Source organism: Colletes latitarsis, chromosome 13, assembly GCF_051014445.1.
Source record: "Colletes latitarsis isolate SP2378_abdomen chromosome 13, iyColLati1, whole genome shotgun sequence".
NCBI lineage: Eukaryota > Metazoa > Arthropoda > Insecta > Hymenoptera > Colletidae > Colletes > Colletes latitarsis.
In genome coordinates, this window is record NC_135146.1 from 14,813,078 (window position 1) to 14,834,200 (window position 21,123).

The window sequence follows — 21,123 nt, forward strand, 5'->3', positions numbered from 1 at the left end:
AATCACGAGATACCTTGTATATTTGGAGCACACTTTATATTTTCTTCTAATATTGCTGTTATTTTTGTTTAATTATTATCATCGATAATTATAGATGATAGCATAATCGAAGAGGAATACAATTACGATTCGGTCAGCTAAATTAATGTTATTCCAAACGCGACTACGTGTGACATACAAGGTTTGCTAATCAAATTCGTTTGGTTGTCAAATGTCGAAGGGGTCGTTGGACAGGTTATTTTAGGGTAGATGTGCTGCTAAAACTGTACGAGCTAAAGGGTCTGGTGTTTCTTGTTTATGTTTAGAAAAAGTTGCTTCCTATATACACATATATTATTACACTACTAATTCCAATAACTAAACAATTAAACAATTTTAGTAAATGCGATAATGTAGCATATGCTTTGTACCATTCAATATCAATGTGTAACTTCAACAACAATAAACAAAGGATAGATGAGGGTGCAGAGGTAAACTATCTCTGTTTCAGCGATATATTAATGACAGTTGTGAAACGAAACCATGGTTTCGTTTTATTCGGGTACTTCTCTATACTGTGGCAATCGATATTATATGGGATATTTTACGTCAACCGCATCTGTCACTCGTAGCGTATTGCAAGGTTCTGTTACACAAGGAATATCGTCACATTATTCGAGAAAAATCAAAGCAACGATGCAAAGCAATTTTATTAAAAATCACGAAATAATCGGATGTCAAAAATTTTTATAGTCAATTTTTATACGTTTACATAGAGTCTAATCGAATTTGCGAAACAATTGATAGTCCTTCAAAGAAGGTGGGTCAATTTTCACTCATATCGTGTCACGATTCATACAGTCGTAAGCGTTTCATAGAAACTTTGTGAATGTTAGGCATCAGTAGTTAATTAAAAAAATTACAAAACATAATCAAATAAAAGTTATGCATTTAAGTATATCTGGAAACTTTCATATTGGCCATAACTGACCTTAGTCGTCTGCGGTCTGTTTGTTTTGTACTTTTCTTTTCTTAGAAATGAAGAAATAGAACCATTCATAGAGGAAAGAGGTAATATCAATAATTCAGACTTCCTTGAAACGAAAACAAACGCCGAATGAAATTTTGAATCATATTCTCTCGTGAATGAATTTAAAATCTTGGTATACAATAATAGTATAATATTTAACAGTACTTGAATATTGCTTATAATTTGAGTTTACTATTACTAAAACAATTTTACTTTACTTTAATAGTTTCCACTACAAGATATGAGGCTTTTATATTGAGAAGAGTTCAATGAAAGTGTTCAAAACAATATTAATGTTCCAACTATAAAGTTGAAACGCCTTGAAATAGTGATATCGATCTCTGTTCTTCTTCGTTTTATTAAATATCGATAAAGGTCGATTCATTGTCAAAACAATTTAACGGAAATCCTGTGCACCTCAGAGTTTCATCAAAGTTGTATGAATCTGTTACAATCAATTCGCATCGTCGCGATTGTTTTTCACTCAATAATGGAAAACAGTGTATGTTAGACTTTAAACGTTTTAAAAATAATTCCTCTGATGAATGAAATGGGTGTGAGTGTAATATTTGCGTCAATTTGTTTACGTTGTTTAGTATTTCCAGCATGTTTTTTAGAGTTTTAGTGCGTGTGGCGTGTGTATAGTATTTTGGTAGCATATGTTTTGTAATTATGTGGTTCGTGTGAATTCTCTGACGTCTATATCATAATACTTTTTGTGGCGCGTATAACATGGTCGACGTACAAAAGGCGCGTGCACGCACCCTCATCTCCTAACACACGAGTATAATACCACACGCGTCACAAAAACATTATACACACATAATACGCAATGCCTTAAACATGGTTCAAATATATATACACAGATGAGCATATGTAAAAGATAATTTAAAATTTACATAATGAATAAACATTTAGCCTTTCTTCTATGTCGGTTATGTAAACGTTTAAATAAAAGTGTGTCCAACGTCCTAATAAATTATGAAATAAGTAGAAAGAGAATTCATTCAAGAGTTTCGTTCGTTTGGTTGTATTAAGTGAGGTTAAACGCGATTCGTTATCCACTTATTTCATTATAAACTGTAATGTCCGCATCGGTCGATCAATATTTCATGTGAAAACTACCGTCGTACTTCAGCGCTTCGATTATTTATGAACTCCTCGGGTCTTCGAGGAGTACGTGTACGTACTGTCTGTCTGTAGGTTGCTGAACTACCGCCACTTTTTCTAATTCCGAAGTTCCTCTATCTGTTTTCCGTTGTTCTGGAAAATCACCGGTTTACCGAACATTTTCTTTTTAATTTTCTACCGTGAAAAAATATTTCTTTATATTTATTTACTCTATTCTTTTGTCACGTTTCGTAACTAATAACGGTTTAGATTAGTGTGGAGGTAATAGTTGGATTAAAAATCAATGAACGTACAAGCTCATAATTTTACGATTTATTCAAGGCGTTAATAGAACAGTTGGACGAGACAAAGTGACTTCTCTCGTAATGTACGATAATTGACGTATAAGGACGAGCTACGTAAACCATTTGTTGCGTAATAGAGAGTGTTGCTGATGGATACGAATGCTTTACTCGAACAAAGTGTTAATAGGCCAATAAATCCTAAATCGCGTTTTCTCTTAAAGCGAGGGAGAAGATCTTGGAAGATGGGGTAACTTTAGTCTTGCAAGCTCTATGTGTGGGTGTATCTATAGTGTATAGGTAATCGAATCGTGTAGAGTTCTATTAATTGCTTTGTTGATCCAATGACAAAAGCTGGTATCATTGCAGGTACACCAAGAATAGGTTTATAAATGTTTACTTGGCGTGAAAAACTACCGAATGAACTAGTAGAATTGCACGACACGAAAAAGTTACTATAGAGACTTGTATATGCCAGTAGAGATAAGAAAAGCGACGGCAATGTTGGCCAACTGATACAGATTGCTCTTGTTAGTTGCGTAGTTAGCACCTCGTGCAGTTGTTTAGCAAAGTTTCTACCGAGTCCCCCTTCGAGCACGGTTCAGCACGTCCCCGTGGTTAATAGAGTCATTTTTCCGAGCTGCCTGCAACCGACCCACCCGTTAAATACGTCTTCTACCTCGGCCACGTTAAAGATTAGCCAATTACAATTGAATTATCGCGCCCCACAAGCCACCCGTGTAATTTATGTGTCCAGGCTGATTTGCGAGAAGCCAAGGATGATTAACTTCCCAACCTAGTGCACTACTACTTTCCAAATAATAATTTAACCCCCCGATAGCGATTATGAGACTTAAGTGGATTTTTGGGGGATTCTATAATATGTGCATATAGAGAAGATACTAATTTATTTATCTTTATTACCGTGCCCAATAAATCTAGACATTCAAAGTTTTTCAAAAAAAAATACACAATTTATGCATCGTTCGGAAGCTTATTAGGATCGTCATAGTTTATAACGAATGCAAAGAGAAAAAACGAAAAATAGGAATGGGTTGTAAGGTAGAAATTCGAATCGAAAATATTACTCGGTTAAGATTCAGCGATTAAAACGATGGTTACTCGAGTCTAAATACAGATCGTTCTCGAACCGACGGCCAATGGATATCACAAATTGGGACAATTATATTATTTCCGTCTGATAACCTACATCGCGAAGTAGTCTGACGCATGAATAAATAAATTCTTCCAGAAAATCTGACGTTTAACACGAGAACGAGCAGACTGTTCGAATTATCACTTGCATGGCGGAGTACCTGATGTCTAGAGTAACGAGTATACATATCTCCGCGGTGCCGTTCCCCCATGATCAAATTCAGTTTCACTTGTGACACAGACACGACTAAAATCCCACCGTCGCCTCCATCGATTTAGAAACAATCTAAATTTACATCGCGCTCGATATTTTCCTGCAGGAAGCTCGCTCTCCGGTGTCTGCCAGGACGCGCGACTTGTCGCTCCCCAGCTTTATTCGATATTGTTTCCTAATAATTGATGCCCCGTTCATTAAATAACGTAAATACCGGTGTATCAACGACAAGAACTGCGAAATCCGATGTCCTATTACAAAATACCATTCGACCAATGCAAAAGTTCAATCGTAACAGACTGTTTGTAATTACTAGACTCCCGATCTTTATGGAAATTCATATTTTTATTAATAGAATTAATAGAATTTTCCTAGTGGCCCATCTCAACCCCTAAATACAATAATTCGTATCTTAAAACATTCTGTGAAATGAAATTGTCGATCGATGATAGATTCGAATCCAATAATTAATATCGACAAGTTGTCGAGCCGAAATTATGCACTGTTCTTTCGATTATTTCACGGTAGCTCTTTTCATTGCACTCAAACTATCTCGCTCCGCCTCATCATATATCTAGATAATCAATTTACTACTGGCCATAATCGTAACCACGAGTTAGCAAGTTTATGTCAGCCAAGCCACCATAACTACGTGGTTTCATAAAGCATAAATATTATGAAACACTTCGCATGACGGAACAGAGTTCAAAATTATTCTCTTTCTCCGCGTTTTCCACATATTTTCTCTCTATTTCCACCTGGCTTTTCCAACTATTATTATTTACTTCTACCCCCATCGACGGTTGTTATTCGCAACGCACGTTTGGTTTCATATTTATTCCTGCTTTGACTCTTCCAATGGTCAGAGGTTGTATTCTTTCACGATATATAGTATAAATCATTCAAGAAGAAAATTAGTAGTTGTATCGTGTACTCACGTTATGCCTTGGTGACCAGGAGTTGCACATAATGGAAGCATCTTCCAATATACGACTCTGAAAAACAAAAACGTTAATTTAGTAAGTGTTCTACTTTCCTTTCATGGGAACAATTCATTTTTCGAATACGATAATCAATATGTTCAATTACCTAGGAGTTTTCTGACATTTAAAAAACGCTTATTTACATTTATCAAGACCCTGGTGCTTATGAAACAGCTACATTCATCAATTGTGTATTTAATTGTATTCGCATTTGGTCTTTTTATACGTGCTAAATGTCATTGAACTCCCCAACAATAGGTGTCGAGTACTTAAAAGTTAAATCAAGAATGGAAAGCTGGTAAAATTTGCCAACGTCAAGCTTTAACCTCGACAGTCTGTCTAGACTAGTTGTCATCAATATTAATTACTCATGGAGCAATCTCGCGCACATTTATCATAGACCTTTTACCTTCGCATCGCGCAATGAAGATGAACTATTACGGGAGAAATACGTATCGCGTAAAACCTAATTTCCTATTAATATCGAATAGATCGCGATGTACAAAAAAGAAAACGATGCTTTAAATGAAATTTGTATTTTTCGACCACTTACAATCCTACAACGTTTCATCAAAATCGATCGTTATCACTTGAAAAGACTATATTCCTTTCTTATTGCTATTTTCGAGAAAAAATGTTAAAACGATGGTTTAATTAGTCTCATAAATAGAATAGGGTAAAATATTTTTTGTTATTTTGCTTCTTTACGAATGATTAATTTATCCAGTGAACACAAAAACCAAAGAATTTTAAATATTTGTAATTTTAATTCTACAATTATAATTTCATTTTATTTTCTTATAAACTAATTAGGGTCCTCTCGAAATTCAATTACAATGTGTCGTAAATTATATCTGACGAAGAAAGTTTGCAACTAAAATTAAAACTTGGATTAATAAATTGCATCGTCTGGTCTTAGCATCGAAACGTTTACCGTCCTAATAAATTTCGTACGAGTTCTTCGATGAAAATAAATTGAAAACACGTGTACGAGATACGTAGAACGCAAGAATGAAATATGTAAAACGTTTGTAAATCGTAAAAAGCAAAAAAAAAAGTGAAGAGCAAGAAACAGTCGTTTATTTACATCGCTTTAGCGTTTGTTAAATTTCTTTAGGCTTGGAAACTAATCACCTATGCGGGGAAATATTTAATACTGGCTAGAAATCTGTGTATATCAGTGCAGTTTATCTGTCAACAGGATTTAATATTCATCTAACTTGCATATTTTATTCTCAGCAATCGCGTGATATGTATATTTAAAGCGTACCGCTAAGATTGACAGAATCGGGCCATACCGGCGTCGCGACGCTGGCGTCACAAATTAAATGAGTCATTTTAGGATTCGCGCAGAACTAGGTAATTCAATATCGTTCTCATTAAAGCGTCGGGCAATTCTGAGTTCGATTGCTACCGATGACAATGATTATGTCATTCTACCCATCGCAGTCAACATTAATATATCATATTCTCATCTTCGTTAAATTGTAGTTCTTTTAACTTGTTTCGCCAATTGCTTTATACAATTTTATAGTCTCCTTCATAGTCTAACTTCAGAGAATAACAATCATTAGAAAGTCTAAAATTATCCTTGCAGCGTAAATTAATTATTTTGCTAAAATTCCATGAGCAATAATATTTACTATAATCTATATTTTGTTTTTGAAAACGATTAATCGTTTACTGCAATAGATGAACAAGCAGTTTAATATATTCGTAAAGAGTTCTAGTTTGGATTTGTCTTGTTAAAAATAAATTTGAATGATTAAAAGATGAATATTTGTAGCAGTAATCTGAGTTTCTATGGAAGGAACTAGTTGAGAAACTGGTAAATTGTTTTGATATGCAATCGAGAAATAGTTGGAGTTGAAAAATGGTGATTTATATTGTTCTATCGCGTAGTCACGCATCTCGTTCGTTATTTCATAGCTTATATTCGAAACATTGTTTTATACATCGACGAGTGAAACCCGAAATTGCGAGTTGCTAATTATTCAAAGCATCGTACACATCAGAACGATAGATCTATATGCGTACGTACATTTGCAATCACCGCGAGAAAAATATTGTTTCGTCAATTTTCAACGACGTATCGATGTAGTTCTATGCCGATGCAGTGCACATATGCTTGCATGTATGCATCTACGGCTTTCGCGGGCACATACGGTATATCAGCAATCAACGCCTGTATACGCCTGACGGTCGTGTGTGTGCGTGTGTTTTCCAGCAAGCTGTATGTGTTCAGTGCATCGACTGTAAATACAAAGCTTGGATAACATCGAAGGCGTGTGCACACGGGTATTTGCAAATTTCCCATTGTTAATTTCAAAATAACTTCTCAATTTACACCGTAAGGTCGAATAAAAAAAAGTCGAACGCTTTACGGTGTCTTCGCGTGTAGCGTCATCTCTCGTACTCGCCGCTAGAGGGCCACGCTCTTGTCTCCCTCTCTTGCAAGCGCTTCCAGGACGAAAGGTTTCCCCGTTATTAGAAGCGTTTCAATTTCCCCGGAACAATTTTTAATTCTCATTCTGCGGGTAATCGCGTATGTAATCAGAAACGTTCGTGTAAAAGTTAGTATTACAAGGGTTGTACGTGTGTGCAGCGTGTGCAATGCATCGGTTGTAAATAGAGAGGGTGGTGTGTGCACACGCAGCAGCAGCAGCAGCAGCACACGCGCCGTAGAGAAACACGTATTCCAGCTTCGAGACGAAATACATTGCCGACTCCTGCCCGGGCAAACAGCCGCAGTCGAAACAGTTTGCCCGGCTAATTGATTTTCCTTGGTATCCACGATTCGGCGTAACCGGTGAATGCACGCGCTGCACTCTCGGATATAGGGACACAGTCGTGCCGCGCATCGTACAAATCCAATTCGAGCCTCCCGTTTGATTATCAGGGAAGCTGTGCCCGACCGATTGTAAATCAACCGCAAAACTCCGCTTCGTGGAATTATACGGGACATGGTAGATCGTTTTCACGATCGATCGTTCGATGCGCTCGAGACGTATAAACCAACAAAAAAATGGAAAATTAATCGACGACAAACGCTGCCTCGATCGTGTTTTAGAGAATTCAAATTTCGATCTGTAAAAGAACCTTGTACGGTTTTATTTCGCTCCTGTAAGAAGATGGAACGTCAACAAATATTGAGGATATCAAGATTGAAACTGGAAAGCAGATTCAAGCAATGTTTGGAATGGTTCGAACGAATCTGCTGAATAATAGAGAGTGGTAGACAGTTACTGTAAGGGAGCAGGTGTCTCCGATTATAACAATAGTGAAGGGGGCGAAGCTTGGCTCATTTGTTATTAACCAGCGTAGTGGAGCGTCAAAGTGCAGAAAGACTTGGAACACGACTTCACACTTTGACTCGCAACCCTTGGTAAATTTAGTTAATTATCAGTAAAACTTCTACGGAGAACTTCGTCTCTTCTGTCTCTCCCGCTTGTCCAATGCTTCTCCCTCTTCCAAAAACAGAATTTCGTTTCAATCGTTATTACTTCTGCCTCGTTTTACCAACGACTCTAACTCGTGCAAATTGACCATGTTTCTAGAGAATAATAATTACAATTTTTTCACAATTATCATCGTTATTAACAATTTGATAAAAGGTCTAAGCAATACTGTGGTTTTTACTCGATCTAACGACAAGTAGCCTCAGATAGTGTATCTTTACGTTACTTATGAGGCACGTGTATGGTTTCTTATAGTACTTTTCTTGTTACTTAGCGACTGTCCCCTCCACCCGTCGATATCATGCAATGGACAAGGTTCTCATGCAGTAATCGAGGTTCGACTGTATATTCTTGCGAACCTAGTGGTCGCCAGCGACTGGTCGATAGTCCATAAGGGTACTTAACCCTTTCAGTACTGGACGGTTGCAGTGGTCGAAGCCTCGATCAACCAATATGTTTCCTACGTCACCTGGGACACTCGACCGCTGCGAATGATTTCTGAATGGCGACCATACCGTCCTGAAAGGGTTAATGCTTTCGACGATGAGAGAAGATGATCCCTGCGTAGATCATTTTAGATGCAACAGTGACCCTTAACGCTAGGTTTACCGGAACACGTCAATTTCACGCGTTCAGATTCCGTAAACCTAACGTTAACGACTCATAAATATTATTCGTTAACAATTTATTAAGGCTTTCTAGCAGGTCTTGAAACGGAGGGGTCAGTCGAACGCTTGCGAGAGAGACAAGAGCGTAGCCCTCTGGTGGCGGGTACGAAGGGTAAATATATACTCTAATTAAAAGAAAAACTCCACTTTAATAACAACACAACGGATTACAATAAAAATAAGTGCAACGAATGGTCTATTGGTCATATTTTCAAGTTTATCTAGAAAAAAAAACTAATATTAAAAATAAAAATCATAGATAAAATGTTCCTACGTCGACTGTAAATGGTAGAGATATCTTCTATATTCGGTATTATTTTTAACTCGCGTAATAATATTCGCGTAATTCACATTTCTTCGAGTATGATGTTATTTTCCGATCGTACCAGACGTGGAGTGGATAGGCAGTCATACGAATTCATGTTCACTCGGTTCATTACTATTTCAAGTGAAAAACACAGGTCCTGACGAAGCCCCAAGCGTCTAAGAGCCATCATAAAGAGAATTTATGAAATTTCGTAATGTAGTATTCTGATTCGTAGACGCTCTTCCTGCTACTCGTCAACTCTTTACTGAGTAATTTTTTGCTTTTAATGCAGAACACGATTAAGTTACCCCGAGGAACATCGTTTCAGCCGATTCGTGCTGCAATACGAATACCATCTTCAATTCAGAGAATTTTCAACCCGACGAGATATGTAACTTTCATCTTTCATGTAGATAATCACAAACGTTTTATGCTTCTTCTGTTTCTCGTCATCGTCATTGAGGTTTCTCTCGATTTATCTCTGTTTATTTTTTGATTTGATAACACCGTGATAATTCGATGGTCAATAACACATTATCATTTGCATCGATGAGGAAACCCCTGTCCTTTTGTTGCACTATCGTAATTGTTTTCCATCACGTGATGCACGGAATCTAATACAGAAATCGTGAAACTCTACGAAGCTCGAACGATGCTCGTTTGTCGACTAACATTACTCGTGTTATTTACTCGTTTTAAAAAAAATCAGCTAACATAGTCTTTGCTGTTGCATAGCAAACGTAGAATCCTGATACGATTAATTAGAAATTAGCACCTCTTGCCAAAATACTACCAGAACAGATTAAAAGTGCAAATATGACAGTACTATCTACCTGAGAAAGGTTACTAGGCCAGAGCAAAATGTATTTGAAGGTTAATATATTAGGTCTTATTGTGTTATTGTTTCTTGTGAAATGGACTTTTGACAATTTTAGTAATGGAATTTAACTAGTGATGCATATAGCTAGCCATAAAAATGTTAGCCTTAATAAAGTGACAATAAGATTCAGATCTGTAATGTACCCTCTTTATACTTATGAATCCAATCATCTCTCAGACAAGGTCTAAAGTACAGTTTATTCCAGGTACACTGTGTCTGTCACGATGTCACGCTGCATACATAATATGACGCTAGGCTCTCGATCGGTGGAATGACACTGTAAGTGTCATGTTTTACCAATTAGGGATCACCTATGTCGTTCCAGCAATCGAAAGACTTTGCATCAGGGTGAAACGAAACGTCAATTTCTGCATACAATTAATTATGAATAAAATGAAAAAATGAGATAAATTTGTTTAACAGAAAGACGAATGTGATCTGCAAGGGGTTAATTTGTATCTCGAATATAGTTTTTAGGATTAGAGACTTTAGTTATCAAAATTGTTTCCGTAAAATGATGAAGAGGGATGAAAATAAAGAGAATATTAGTGTATTTTGACATATAATTCACGATCTGATTTAAGGGTTGAAAAAAAAATGTCGAATTCTTATCGGTGCACGGAAGGGTGACGCGTGAGCGATCCATAAATCATGGTGATTCGCTTTATGGTATTTACAGTTAAGCCGAAATTGACGGTTGCTGAGCGGAAAAATCAGTGATTTCGTTACCACTATGTATCGAGGGATAGACACGCTCATTGGCTACGTGGTGTTCCGCCCCCGCAGCCCCGCCAATCAGACCAGCCGTTCTCTCTCATCGATCCAGACCATCTACACTATACTCAGCCGCCATGCAACTTCACCCATTCCCCTATTCATCGTCGACCATACACCGATCTGAACTAACAATCTGTAAGACTCGGTAAAACAAAATTCCAGCCATGACAGAAATTGTTGACCAACGTTTCAGGTTCATGGTTGCGTTTGTTGACATCGTTCCAAAAAAAAACCTTCGATCGCTGGTTAGATTCGATTACGTTAACTTCGATTTCTTTCCTCTTTGTTAAACCTACACAAATTCTATTTTTGATGCAACAATCATCGTAGATTCGACTTATTTTGGAGTCATTAACGACAGTTTATTAAAAGTCTTGTACTTGGTGCATGGGTCGTTAAATTACTATTATTTGCAACAAAAGGATCCGTTACACTGTGATTATTAAACTAGGTTAATTATTTAAAGAAAAACGCAAAGATGTGAAGAGAGAATAACGAAGAATGTTAATAATTAAAATCGTCGTTGCTGGTTATTTATTGTGAATAAAACAATTGAATATAAATCGAGTTGATTTAAACGCGACATAAAAAAGATCCCCTAAAGTAGCCACGCTGTACGAAATAGGGGAAGAAAGAGATGATTGAGGAGACGGTATCAAGGGCTCGTATTTCCTACGACTCGGTTTATAAAGAATAAGATTACTTCTTGGGCAATATTACTTAATTTCAGACACCGGGAAAGCTGAAACTGATCTCTGCAATTTTCTGTAGCCGATTTAAACTTGATTCACACTATTCATCGGGTAGTCAAGGGTGACGAACATTGAAAAATTACCTGATAAATAATGTGTATCGAATTTTCAACTAAAATAACATTAAAGCATTGGAAAATATTATAACGCTATTCATCTCTATTAATTTTCTTACTCTTGGATCAAACATTGAAATTAATATTTCATAAAAATGTTTATCATGTTGAAGAAGAACTAAACTTTCTGTTTTCTGACACGATCGTGTTGTTCAAACGCAACCGAAGAGTGAAATGAAAGGGGTGAATATGTCGTAAGGGTTATTTCTCCCTATTTCAGCGAAATCTCTAGTAAGGGAACTATGATAAATAGTATACATTTCTCTGTATCTTCAATCATCCAACACATTATTTTCTAACATCCGTTTGCTCTTCGACATTACAGTTTTAATACCCTTTTCTATTTCTTCCGCTTAATTTACTGTCTAATTACCACCTAAAATTAGTCATTTCTACTCGCTATCTACAATGTGAATAGACTAAAAAGATTTATGTTAATTATTAAATGAACTCACTCAATTAATCTCTGCTTTGTTCTTTGTATCATCTTTTTGTTTGGATGTAGTACTCTTAACACGTTCACCATACCAACGTATATACGATTGCAGAAGCGAGACGTTATTACAACTCGACTGATACAAACAGACTAACGATAAAGGTACCTGGTACTACTGAAGACAGAACATCAAAACATTACAGAGGATAACGAGTTTGAAAATGTAAACGAAAACGACCGTGCTACCTGCGGGCTCAACAAAATTTTCAAACTCGATTTTCTGGTAAATAAAGCCTCTGAGAATGGTATTTCTTTTTCTAGACTTGTTTTCGCACGCAGACCTCCAGAAATCCATTACTACCATGTGGTCCCTGTATTTTTATTACAACATTAATTGCCACATATTTTTCGAACAAATCGTAGTATTTGTTAGCCGAATTATTAGGATGTGGTATAATGTTCACGGGGGCCTGTGAGTGCAATGAATTGCTCTTAAGTATGATTGAGCGATATTCTTGCGTAATCGTTTCTCATCCATCACACGTTAGTTGACAAGAACCGGTGTAGATTTCTCAGACGAAGGGATAAATTTTGTTGTTGTTGCTTCAAAGTTATTATGACACCATTAAAATATTTTTTCTACCATTCCCTATATACAATTTTAATCGTATAATATACCGAAATATAATTAACACATTCATTGACTGCCAATTTTCAAGATTTCAGTGTAAAAATATTCAATTGCTTATTGATTTTGAATAAACACTGTATGATTATATTATCTGTTCATTTATTAATAAATTTTCTGTTCATGCAAGCCAACCTTGATTCTTTATTCTGCTCCCTGAGGCTATCTATTTATATTAAACTGATATATAAATTTCATCGTAGCTGCACAAACATGGCAAGTAAACAAACTACGAGATCGTAATTGGCAGTCAACGTGTTAAAAAAGATTGTTGCGCGTAATAGATTGTACATTAATATACGTGTATTTAATGGACAGTAATTTATAAAAATGAAATATTATCGATTGCAACCAGCTCTTCCTCGTCTTTTAACGATGACATCGGAGACATTCTTGTCTGTGAGTTTAAAAAAAATGGGAGTTTTAAAGAAATATGCGACAAGGGAGCCGCTAATAATCAGAAATGATTATCTTGTCAGTTCTATCTAGTTAACACAGAGCCTCGTCATTACTGTGGCCGCAATAACGGCCGTATATGACGACGGCAGAGTTTCTCTAATGGAGGTCTGCTTTTACCTATTCGGGCTGCGTACCCATCCGCGCAATCCCATTTTCGCCACCACCCTCACGATTAAAATCGCTCCTCTCCAACTTATATTCTTTTCCTCTTCCTCTTTGCTTCTACATTCCTTCGTTCCTTTACTTTCCTCTCTCGTGCTGCCTCCCTTTTTCCTTTACCTCCATTTTTATCTATACCAGTTTCTATTTACTTTGTCAAATAATTAATATTGTTCCCAATATCTCTCCTAGCAGATTTTACTCATTTTTTTTCACTCAGTTGTTATTTTCTCTCCATCATGAACTTTCCTCGCTATACACTCTCGATAGGAAAACTCTTGAAACCACTTTTTTATCGAGGAAACTGTAGGGAGGAGAGCATCGGTGATTCTGTGCATTTATATTTCATATCCTGAATAAAGTGGATCAGCAAAAGCTAAAATCACAACTGAACTTCTTCTCTTATTTTTATAAAAAGTGTTCTAGATACTGTTTATATCTCGCAACATTCTCCAAACAATAGAACCTAGAATTTTCTATTATTATTTAAATCGACTAGATACATATGTCGATAATTAAGATATTTAATAATTAGTATTTTTAGAAGAGCTATAACCATCAGTTTTATTAAGAATTCATGTTATTTGCAGCAATTCACTATTAAAATAGACTGTTTCTAATAGATTAGTCTGCACAACAAGATCTGTACGCCGTTTCTTCCATTTGATATCTCTTTTATAGTAACTTGAGGCGGCACTTGCATCTGATTTTCGTTTCGGGCTTGAGAGCCCGATGTTTCACGTCATTTCAGTTACCTAAAACGTCGCGACCTCCGTTTTCAATTTTCGGTTACCCGTTCTTAAGCGACGGCTCGTCTGCCACGCTAGAAACTATTTTCCAGACCTCGGTCGTTGGAGGAAATTATTAAAATAGAATCTTCCGGTGGCAGTCTTGACTTCGTTGCTAGTAAATTAGAAAGCCTTCGTTCTCCCACCTTTATTAAATGCGTTCTTTTCCTTCGTTTGTGCCAAATTTACTGAATTTACACGTACCAATAACCACAGATTTGGTATAAATCATTTTTTACCACGGTTAAGATAAATATACAGGGTGTTCGGCCATCCATGAGAAAAATTTTAATGGAAGATCCTAGAGGCCAAAATAAGACGAAAATCAAGAATACTAATTTGTTGCTTGAGGCTTCGTTAAAAAGTTACAGAAACATTTCTAGCCACATACTATATTTTCAGTAAAGAATTTTTTTCTCGAAAGTGGGTAGGATATTCTCGATTTTCTTCTTATTTTGGCCTCTAAAATCTCCTATTAATATTTTTCCCACGGGTGGCCGAACACCCTGTATACAACGAATAGACAACAAATACGTTCTGAACAATGAAAACTACTTTAAATGATTTTTTAAAATTGTATATGTTACTTTTCTCACCATCTTTTAGTTTGAGATTGCTTTGTAGTTTATTGTGAGTTGGTTTCCATATTTTAACAAGATTATACTAACACAATAGATACGTAAAGTTTTCTACGCGTAGCAGTTACTTCGTTTCATCACTATCCGAGTTGTAATTTTGCTTCTAATAAAGGAATAACGTTATCGACCATGAAACTATTATAACTTGGTCTTTAACGGTATCTATATGAGGTCAAACAATTTCCACATTATGCACTTTATACATACGTACGATATAAGAGACTTCCAAGTTATTTCATCGAATAATTGTTTGAGGAAAATGATTGTTTTAATTGCTTGAAAAATGTATTTCTTCTATCGTTCAAAAATGATATTTTTTTCGTAGAACGTGAAACAGGAAAACAGCTTTTTCTCTTTATCTTAACAAATTACAGGATTCGATTAATAATTATGCTTTGGAAATGTACACTTACCGAATTCTTTGCCCAATTCTAAAATTAAAAGTCCACTTTTGTGATTTTTAAGTTCACTCGAGCCTTCAACAAAAAGGCTAAACTTTTACAAACAAGTCAGGTACAATTATTATTTTATCGACCTCGGCTATCACCCGGACTTTCTCACGCATTCATTTTACTAGGAAAATCATCGTTAACCAATATAATAAAAATGCAGAAAATAACATTATTATCAATTTCTGTTTCGTATTATTCTGAAAAATACAAAATATACGAAGATAGATTGAAAAAGAAGTTGCTTTTTCGAAAATACACGTATCGAGCTTTTGCATTGTTCCTAAAAGCGATAAAAATATTTGTTATTAAAGTAAATGGACCAAAAAGGAGAACAGCATTTCAACATTCCATTATGTAAATGTTTGATTTAAACGAACAATTGATTTATAATTTAATAATAATATTACAAAAACTTGCAGGTTTTTGATTTTTACCTGTGTGTTGCAGTTTTATTATTTATTAATTTTTAACAATGACGAGAAAACGAAATTCTATTTTAAAAACAAAGCTAAACTACTCGTATTGTTGAGAATCGATGTGAATAATCGTTTAATAAAATACAGTACAGTCTTATCAATTGTTCCTACGTTTCATATTTCACTGTTCTTTTGTATTTACAACTGACGCTATTGTACTGTAGGCATTGTGATTTTTTTACAAGATAAATAAAATGCAATGGAAATAAATGATTATTCGTTCTTTTATAGAAAACTACGGTAAAGCAAAAATCTAGGCAAATGTTTTACAATTTATATTAGAAATTACGAATCATTTTGACGATTTTTAGTGTCAATTCAGATAATCGAAATTTTATTGTAGCCAATAGAGTAGAGACTCGATCGTTGCAGGAAATCGGGGTCGAAAATTGCTGCAATAATCGACGCAAGTAACTAATCGAATAAGTAACAGCCCTACACAGCCTATTTCCACCACTAACCCTAATCTTACTCGATGCTTAGAGACCATCCTCTCTGCTTGTCGACACTGTGCAACGAACGAGGCTTTCATGAAACGATCGAGGTTGCAATAATCCATGTATCCGTACAGAGCAAAACAATCTCTTTTTCTTTATCTACAACTTGACATCTCTTTTCAAATTAAGCAAGGAGTAGAGGAAAGTGTATGGGGACCGTTTAGGATTCTCCAAGCCCTTCAAATCGATAGGTGTACACGAAACGAGTGTCGTTATTGACCCACTTGTAAAAATAAAATAGGAAATAGGGTAGATCCGAGAGGGGTGTCGTAGGAATAATTCGAACGCGACTGACACGTAAATTCAGTGGGCCTGTAATTGCAATTGTAGTAATGCACTTAAGGAAGGATGAGAGCAAACACGGGTGAGTAGCAAGTTGGTCACGTGGCGGGCACGCGACCGCACGTGGCAATAACAGCCAACTGTAGCTTGTCGTGTTGTCCGGTGCTCGGAAAACTTTTAGCAACACGAGGATTTCGGTGTCAGACAGCGAATAGAACGTGTCCTTACGACTCACGGGTTACATCTTTCGGGAGAGGACGGGGTCCCGCACGCCAATACCCCATCGGGGAGATGAGCGCATTAAGAAAATTGAAACGTCGATTTGTCCTCGAAACTCGGCTTGACGATAATTTCATTAAGACCAGGGGGGTTGAAACCCCGATGCTGGAAGATAGACGCCGCGGAAGACATCTCACGGTCGATATTGCTTTAACCGGGGATGATGCTAATTTCAGCGGACGTAGCCACTTCGGCTTCGTTCCTCCCAGAAACATCTTCTTCTGTCCGACGAGAAGAGACTTCCATTTATAAACCCTCGCAGCATTCCGCTTTTTCATTGCTTTTAAGAACCAACTTGCCGGTCAATGATTTATGAGATTTCGGTCTGATAGATATCGTGGCATCCACCTTAAACGCGTACCCTGAAGAGAGCTTTACCTCCTACAAACCACTATTGTTACGAAGCTTTATTAATCATATCAATAGATTTTAATTTTAAGTCTCGAACAACAACAGTACAGTGCATAATCTGGGTCGATATTAATTATTGGATTCGAGTCTATCGTCAATAATGAATGTATCGAAGATTCCAACAATAGTAAAATGCTGTATTTTTATAATTACTACACTCAATGCATTCAATATGCAAAAGTATAAGAAACACGTAAGGTACAAATTATTATATTTGGATTTAAAATATATTATTATATTTTAAAATTGGGCAGCTTGTTCTATACGGTATATATACTTCAAATAAACTTCTCGAGAGAGAAATCAATAGAAATGGATCTTTATGCCTAAGGTAATACCTGTGATATGAAAAGTTTACCTGTCTGTGCAATCAGGTGTTTCTGATCGCATGTATGCGCAAGGCCACCCGTTGTTCTGACTATAGGCACAGCACACGGAAGTACAAAGTAACGTATACTTTGAAGAAATAATTCTTATTAAAAAGTATCCGGGTATAATCGAGTTTCACGAAGTTTTCGAGTCTATATTTGTTTCTGTCGTAATAACAGTGGTTCGTAATTTTTCAAGCAGCAAAACATATAATTTCATTTGCAATATCTTACATAAAAACCACGTCTACGTCTCAAAAAAGCCATGATATTGTTGAAATTTTATGATAAGGTGAAAAATTGTGCTAGTGTAGAGACAGTCGAAGAAAACAGGTCGTATAGGGGTGGTCTCCTTTTCGAAAAACATTGACAACGCAAAAATATTGTCGACAAACGGCACAGTATGGTATTTTATTTGAAGAATGACACATATCCGACGAGGATGTTTGCTCTGCCCACACATTCTGCTCTCACCCATGTATTATCGTGCTCGAGCAGGTGTACGGTCTGCCCCCTGGCCTGAGCTCGTCTCTCCCCCTTCGCCAAGATACAATCGTGGCATAAACATATGGTCATAATAGTAGACTCTTGATTTTTAGGAGGGGTGTTCCCTTCGAGTGTCCCGTGATTGTTTCTCTAGTACCTAAACGCGAAACGCGTGGATGGTCTCCCATTAGACGGGTCCCTTAATGGATAAAAAATGGATTTCCGTCAAAAGCATACCATCGAAGCGATACAGTATATTTTTAAAATGACAAACTTTTATTTCGTCTTTCCAGCAACTGCGTAAAAGCAACCGAGAACAATTTTATTTCGAGCAATACAGTATATTTAAAAAATTTCTCTGACAATACCTTCGAATTAAATTACTTTATAGAGTATTCGGTGCAAATTAGCCATTCTTAGAATTAGTTTCTGTTTTCTCTGTCTTTCTTTGCTCTCGATACAATTTTCTACACCTGTAAAATCAAACATGGAGGAGAGAACGTTCCACGATTGCCACGAAGCATATCGAGTAACACTGTTTAATACTTTTAGCAGAGTCGGAGTAGACACTCGTACCCGTTGGGTGGTTATGCTTCGCACGACATAAAATATATCGAGAAGTAGTATCCTTCTCCGAGAAGCGGCACACGTGTGACCCGTATGTATCTAGTTGTAGATGGGCAAGGGGATGGGGGACGTGTACGTGTAGAGGGTGGCATTTGGTCCAGGAAGAGGGGATCAAGCTAACGGAGTAGACACGAGCACGGACCATTCCCCATCCGAACTCCATCGGAACTTGGCAATTCTCGCGTTTAACAGTTCAGTCACGTATACAACTCTCGTCTGCTATACCACACGCACCACCAAATTGCTTATGTTTTATAATCGTCCACGTCTCCATGAGCGTAAAAGATATTTTCACGTAAATCAACGAAAAATTAATATTTCCTTCCTTAAATATAACATTCTAAGATACGAGACAACTCTCTACAAAGCTCCCATGTCATTAATTCTATTAACACTAGAACTACCAATATGCTCAAAATGACCCATTTGTAATTTCCGATTAAAATTGTAAAGAATGTATTCGACTCGATTTTTGAACGAATAAACATTTATTTCCATTGCATTATACGTTTCTTCGGTAGCTCTAGTATTAATAAAAATATGATTAATTATAATCGATCGAAAATGACAACGAGAAAATTATTTATTCAAGGGGCAAAGAACTGGAGATAATTGGGAATAAAAAGAAAATAAATTTTCAAAGAACAGTCGGTGTAAAAAAGATTAGAGATAATGACAGCAAGAAAAGAGGGAAAGATTCGAAAAAAGAGATAGAAGGTAGAGGTACGGAAAAGTTTAGAGAGGGTGTAGAAGAAAAGGGGTTGAGGAAGGGAGGAGAACCCACGGAGGGATCTTGGTAAGTATTATTGTAATTATACACTTAGGTTTATTTCCTGCGTATCCGCCCATGCAGGGGCTGATAGCATTATATACCGCGGCTCCCTAATAAAAATAATAATATGAGCGTTAAACCGCGGAGGACCGAGCGGAAGTAATGTTCGCCCTTTCTGCTAACCCACACCATGTACCTGTTCCAGCCCGACAACTTTACCCTAATGCAGGAAACCCCTCGTAATAGTACTCGTATTAATAGCGTTGGATTGTTCCTGAACGTGTCTGTTTCTACGAGCATGAGAACCTTTCGATGGATTTAGTGGCCTTTTTGTGGTAGTTCGTCGATTCGGTGCGATATGACGAGACTTTAATTCTCAAAAAACTACAGAATGAAAGAAACTACAAAATTTCTGTTAGCAATAGGAGGAAATGTTTTTTATTCGAAACAGCCAATGACTACAGGTGGAATAGACACGTTGCATGACAAAAGTCTATATGTGTATATCTCACAGTCGGTATAAAGGTTCCATTAGTAAGTATCGTTCGAACATATGTGCATGACTAAACTTCCACTCTTTTTTTTTTACGCCTGTTATTAGCAAGTACCATTTTAAGTCCCTACTTCGTTATTCTCGCCACTTATTTCTTGTTCTAGCTTTATCCATCCCCTCGTGCTTCGTTCGAAAGAACGTAACTCTCATTTCTTTGACGTAGTTTAAAACTTACATTTGAAAGTAGTTCGTGTTTATACTACCAAATATCGAAGCCACACGCGCTGCTAAAATAATTTTCACTTAATTCCGTAGTAATTAATTTCTCTACTCGTGCACGAAATATTAATTAGTCCCTTTCGCCCGCGTAAAGTGTTTAAAATTCTTGAACAGTCCAGAAATTCCTGTGATTCTATTTAAACTTGAAAAAGAGCTGTGGTAAATCGAACCGATTGCTATAAAATTGGCGAATTAAGGGAACGGCAGAAAAATCAGAAAAACGAAGGGTCGACTAATTTCCACGGTAACGAAAAGAAGATCGATAACTCTTTGCGAAGTTTCTTCCGTCGATGACTTTTGCCTTCGGTCGCGGTCCATAATTTTCAATTTGTGCAAATTAACGTTTCTGTTCTCCGCGCGTCTCCATGAAGCACGATAAATAAGGGGCCAAGCGAGTAGTAAATATAAATCAGGAGTGATTGGATGTAAGTGGGGAGCGTTATGTGTCCCCAGTGTCCCGTGTGTGGGATCGTCCGCGGCTGTTCTATGGCTGTAAGACACACGTACGTGTGTGGAACACGTAGGTGAGACGATGCACTATCTCCCACCGAAGGGACCTACCTACTATCCCGTTTACATCGCCTCGATGTTTCTCCGCATCGAGAACTCTAGTGCAATGCGACCGACTCGCATCTGCACTTTATTCTATTATTCTTCTCCTCCGAATTCTCGCCATAAATTCACTTATTCCATAATACGCCTTTGCAACGCGAATTCTCCTATTATCTATTCCCATTCTTTCAAAATTCGCCTGCATTTTCATTTTATTATTTAATTATCGATCTACGGTGTTCTATATCAA

At 36.8% G+C, this 21,123-nt stretch overlaps 1 protein-coding gene across 1 annotated transcript in view; it reads right to left on the reverse strand.

The window, feature by feature from the left end:
* Acj6 (abnormal chemosensory protein 6) overlaps positions 1-21,123 on the reverse strand; it is a 40,948-nt gene that overhangs the window by 12,596 nt on the left and 7,229 nt on the right. The window contains exon 2 of the mRNA XM_076780744.1: positions 4,729-4,785. Within this exon, the coding sequence (XP_076636859.1) occupies positions 4,729-4,785 (57 nt within the window). The remainder of the gene's footprint in view (positions 1-4,728; positions 4,786-21,123) is intronic.